We start from the raw sequence: 5,813 nt of genomic DNA on the forward strand, positions 1-5,813 counted from the left end.
CCCGAACTTATTTTATATATAATTTTCTACCCCTTTTCGACCTACGTGGCACTATCCTTGAAAAAATTGTTAACACGCGCTGGACCCACAATATAGTGCCACGTAGGCCGAAAAGGGGTAGAAAATTATATATAAAATAAGTTCGGGGGGGTGGGGGTGGGGGAGTAATAGGACCTTAGTAAATGTTAGGTGTGTCTCAGGAATTTTGGGCATAGGCTGGGGGGTACTTATGCATTTTTCCAACTTATTTTAGCATGATTTAGTACTTTTAAATTATGATCATTTTCATTATGACTTTGCAATATTTATTTTATATGATGATTTCATTATTATTTTTTATTGAATATTTTTGTATCATCAGTACTCATCTCATATTTAGTGTTATTTTTTAAGAAACACCTTAGATAATTGTATTTTGGTTGGACTAAAGAAATATTTGGAGCACAAATTAATTATATGTTTGTATGCAAACTTTATCGAAAAAATCCGAGGTTTATTAGTTTGGTTTGTATTTATGAATTTAAAAATTCGACACAATGGTTTGGTTTAGTATTTGAAAAACCCGAACCAACCTGAGGTTGAAAACCCGAAAAAATCCAAATTTTATTAGTTTGGTTTGGTTTATAAATTTAAATTTTTTACACAAATGGTTTGGTTTGATATTTGAAAAACCCGAACCAACCCGGTCATGTACACCCCTAGTATAAGTCAATATTAGAATATTTATTTATCAGCTAAACTTGTATAAAATTGAACAAATAAACACTTTCTCAGCAAAAACTTTTCTAAATTTTTATAGTAATTCAGTTAATTGGTTATTACTTGAACATCTACCTAAATTTTGGCAACAAGATTTGAAACTTTCATGGTCAAACACTGATTTTGAAATAAAGGGAAAACTAATTATTCTGGAAATTTAAAAAGAAAAATTCTCATGGCCATTAAAATTGAAGTTGTTTGGTCATTATTATGTTGATGAAATTTATACATTAGTTGTAAATCGATTGTTCCAATAGGTTATATTCCCATTAATTAGTTAGCTTCAAATGCAATTTTTCTCCCTAATAATTACTTGTTTCATCTACCATTATTTTTTAAAAGAAATTTCTCTTAATAACATGTTCTTACTGTCATAAAAATGTCATGGTTGCATCTTTCAGAGCTGAAGTTGTAACTTAGGGGTACTTTAGGTATATAAATGTGACAAAAGTTATTTTTTCCCCTTAATTTTGTGTTTAGTCAAACAGTGATACCTCATATAAAATAAAATAGAATAAGTAGATGATAGACTTTTTGGCATAATACATAAATATGTCTTTTAACTTGACTTCAACTAACATATATGTTTTTCAATTTTGGGTGTGCACAAGTAGACAATTAAACTTATATAAAATTGAACAAGTAAAAACATGTGTCCTACGTGGCATAATACACGTAGGATGCCACGTAGGACACAAATTTGTCAAGTAGGATGAATGTATCTATTTGTTCATATTTATACAAATTTAAGTGTCTACTTGTGCACACCAAAAAATTAAAGGTCATAATTGCTGGCTGAAGTAAAGTTAATGGTCATGTTTATGTATTATAGATGATATTTATGGCGAAGAGATAGTACTTAATTAGAAAAAATGATATTGTGTTGAAGCACCTAATTTAGGTTAATTATTTGAATTTATGTCTAATTAGTTGTGAATAAAGACCACTCCACTAGCAAAACAAAATTCAAAATTCTTCCTAGTTACATTCAACTTAATTTCTCACTATATATATACTCTTTAATTCCTTCCTTCAACAATATCATCCATCCCTTCATATCTCTCATCCTTTCACAAATTGCCATAAAATCATGAAATTCCTTTTGATTTTAGCCATAATTATGGCATTATCTATACCACTTACAACATCATTTTCATTCAATGAACCTCATTACAATATTCCAACATTACCTCTTTCAAGAATTGGCCATTTTCAACCACAAATACCATCTTATAATGATGATCCCAAGTTAAAAATCAAAGAAATGCTTACACAAATGACATGCAATAAGAACCCTATGATATGTTGGGCCAAGGATAGTCCAGGCCCATTTTGTTGCAATAAAAAGTGTGTAAATGTGTTGATGAACAAACAAAATTGTGGATTTTGTGGGAATAAATGTAAGTATAATGAAACTTGTTGTAAAGGACAATGTGTCAATACTTTGATTAATAAGAGACATTGTGGGGGTTGCAACAACAAGTGTCAAGAAGGAAGTTCTTGTGCCTATGGAATGTGTAGCTATGCTAATTAATATCATCAAGGGTTGCAGTGGGATGGACAGTATCCCTCGAGCCCTGTGAATGGAAAAAAATCCTGATAGATAATGATTCTTCCTTTAACATGTCTTACGTGACGTGAATCCTAGTTAGTTGGGCCACATGCAAGTACAGGACACCGGATAATATTTTTTTAAAGATACAAAAAACAATAATACTTTAATTCATTAGTATTCCACTCAAAAGATTAATTAATTTATTGATTGTGTAATAAGTTAAAGTAGTCTGTTGTTGATTTGCTCATTCTATTAATAAAATTATTGCTCTTTACAGTATCTATAGCACTAGCTTAAAAATCTTTTAGATATTTCTCCATTATTTGTTATAATGTTATTGACTTTCTTTTAATTTGGGAATTTACTTCATATTATCTCCCCATGTACAACAATAAAAAGTTTCATATTCATTTAGATTAATGTTTTGTATATTGCATATGTTAGGCACATACTTTATATAGTTAACATTTTCAACAAAAAAATGACTTTCGGCATATCAAAGACACTCCAAATCATATAAAGAGAAATAAGGTCGTACAATCGTCACTTGAAATTAGGTTTTAGTATTCAAAATCACCATAGCAATCCTTATTAATTCAAATAAAAATGGCTTTTTTATTTTTTAATCCATAAAAATAAAAGATCGAGTGAAGAATCATGTTGACCCTAAGAAGGTATTAGACATTTTATATTTCCTATTGATTTATGTGATCCAATTGATTCATTACATTTTTATTTAATCATATCTCAATATGTTCTATTTATGTTTTTATTTCTTTTTCATGAGTCGATCACATTAAAATTTTCTTTGATAATATGTTGTGGTGAGACTCAAATTCAATTGAAGTATTTAATTAGCCCGATACTATATTAAAATGTGTGATCATTTAATCTAAAAATGTAAGTTATTACGGAAAAAACACTTTCATGTGATAGTATTTTCATAATAGTTCGTTCCAAAAGATTGACACACTTCTATATTAGTAACATGAGTTCTCAAAGCATTAGAAATTATCACATTAGGAATATTAGCACTAGACATACTCATAATAATTATAACAACAACAAGCCCAGTGTAATCCCACAAATAGGATATGGAGATCGAGGAAAGTGTGTACGCATGCCTTACTCCTACCTTAAAAGGTGGAAAGGTTGTCTCTGATAGACCCTCAGCTACTTTGAAATATAAAAATATATATAGATATAATTAAGTGTTTTTAGTGAAGTTTAAATATCTATCATGATCACTCAAGAGCATGTCAAGATTGAGTGCTGTGGAGACTGTCAAGCCAACAAAAACAAGAACAGAGAGGGCAGATAGAAGCAACATTAGCCCATTAGCAACATGACTTTCTACTTGATGTGCATATTGTGCAGAGGCTAAGGCTAGGAATGTGAGGGGAAATGAATAAGCCCACCATGCAACATTGAACTTTCTCATTGATTTCTTGAATAGACTTGGCCTACAAACCTAAATTAAATCATGAAAAAAAACAAGAAAGTTATTAGATAGATGTCTATGGTAAGTGTGACATATATAGGGTGTACGCAGAATTTTTCATAAGCGATGTCAGTATATATGAGTTTCTATAATGAACTTAAGTTAGTGCATATTGAATTCACAGTCAAATATTTATAGATATTTAATGGAGAAAAAATTATTGACTTCATGTGAACCTACATGTTATATTGTGGATCCGCCTCTAATCACATATAGATGTCTATGGTTTATATATATGACCTTACAAAAATAATTATTGGTTTCTAAACTTGGAAATAATTTAACATAAACTTCTCATTTGATTCTTAATGAGGTGCATTTATACTCGCATAAAAGTTATGGCATGCTTATTTAACACTTGTAACTTACAAAAAAAGAAGAAGTTATAGCCACGTGATTATCATGACATGCTTAATACTACTAGTTTCAAAAGTCTTTTTTTTTTAAACTCTAAAATTGAAACGGTTCCGGAAGTAGCAGAAAGAATAAAATCTCTCTTGTACTGGAGAGTTTCCCCCCTAAGGCATCCCCCCTTCTCTTACTTAGATGGAGAAATAAGTAAGCAAGACTTTCTACCTGGCCTGTCTTTCTTTTCTTAAAAAATGGCGAATTACACCGAATTTTACCTTCAACCAAGCCTTTTCGTTCCGAAATCGAGAAAGATCACTCTGAAAAGTAAGCCCTTTCTTATTATACGATATCTTCTCCATGGATGATAGAATTCCTCCTGGAAGCGAAGGCAGGGAGTATTAAGTATTATGTAAAGAGAATATATAGTGGGATTAAGACTACTAGACATGGGCCTTAAGGGGTTGATAGATTATATGAGAATAATATATACTGATACAGACAGTTCTACCGTTAAACCATGTATTAGTTATACATCATATATATATATATACACAACTGTCTATTATTTAGAATAACGATACATTACATATACATTCCGCCGATTTTGTTGATTATTTTTTGGGTCACATATACAGTTATACAAGAAGCTTTTATATAGTAGGCCATGCAAAAGAAAGCCTATACAAATAAAGCTTTGAACTTGAAAATTGTGACACCCCTCTCTTTGCCTTTGCTCTAATGGAGATCCAATTTCCATTCAACTTCATTTTCTTAATCCTTTTCCTATCATTCCTCTATCTACTACTTGTAGAATGGAAAAAATCAAGAAACTTTAACAAGAAACTTCCTCCAGGACCATGGAATTTGCCTTTCTTAGGAAGTCTTCATCACTTGGCATTAGAAGGTGGACTTCCTCATCATGCACTCACAAACTTGGGCAAAAAATATGGACCTTTCATGCACCTTCAACTAGGCGAAACTTCTATGGTCGTAGTATCTTCTCTGGACATGGCGCGAGAGGTAATGAAAACTCATGACCTTGCTTTTGCATCGAGGCCTAAATTAGTATCCCTCGACATAATATTTTACAAGAGCACGGACATCGCGTTTAGTTCTTACGGAGAATATTGGAGACAGATGCGCAAAATATGTGTCTTGGAACTTTTCACTGCCAAGAATGTACGGTCTTTTAGTTCCATTAGGCGAGACGAGGCTTCAAGCCTCGTGCAATTCATCCGATCATCAACACGTGGCGAGCCGATAAACGTTACGGAACAGATTTCATGGTACGAGAGCTCAAATACAAGCAGAGCAGCATTTGGAAAATTGTTGAAAGATCAAGAGAAATTCATTGGATTAGTGAAGGAATTGGTGGAATTGGCTAGTGGATTTAGTGTGGCTGATTTTTTTCCTTCAATCAAGATCCTTCATGTACTAAGTGGAGTGAGGAGTAGAATCTTGAAAGTTCACAAAAATGTTGATGCTATTGTTGAGGATGTTATCAATGAGCACAAGAAGAATATTGCAAGTGGTAAAAAGGGAAATGGTGCATTTGGAGGTGAAGATTTAGTTGATGTACTACTAAGATTAAAGGAGAGTAGGGAACTTAAAATCCCAATCACCAATGACAACATCAAAGCAATTATG

At 31.9% G+C, this 5,813-nt stretch overlaps 2 protein-coding genes across 2 annotated transcripts in view; both read right to left on the bottom strand.

Annotated features, from left to right (window-relative positions):
- The window catches only part of LOC102602906 (cytochrome b561 and DOMON domain-containing protein At5g35735-like), a 5,682-nt gene extending 3,694 nt beyond the window's left edge, over positions 1-1,988 (bottom strand). Inside the window, exon 1 of the mRNA XM_006343347.1 lies at positions 1,950-1,988. Within this exon, the coding sequence (XP_006343409.1) occupies positions 1,950-1,988 (39 nt within the window). The remainder of the gene's footprint in view (positions 1-1,949) is intronic.
- A 1,533-nt stretch (positions 1,989-3,521) lies between these two features.
- LOC102603246 (S-type anion channel SLAH1-like) overlaps positions 3,522-5,813 on the bottom strand; it is a 4,024-nt gene continuing 1,732 nt past the window's right edge. The window contains exon 2 of the mRNA XM_006343348.1: positions 3,522-3,785. Within this exon, the coding sequence (XP_006343410.1) occupies positions 3,522-3,785 (264 nt within the window). The remainder of the gene's footprint in view (positions 3,786-5,813) is intronic.

The sequence above is a fragment of the Solanum tuberosum genome, unplaced genomic scaffold (genome assembly GCF_000226075.1).
Source record: "Solanum tuberosum cultivar DM 1-3 516 R44 unplaced genomic scaffold, SolTub_3.0 scf00039, whole genome shotgun sequence".
Taxonomy (NCBI): domain Eukaryota; kingdom Viridiplantae; phylum Streptophyta; class Magnoliopsida; order Solanales; family Solanaceae; genus Solanum; species Solanum tuberosum.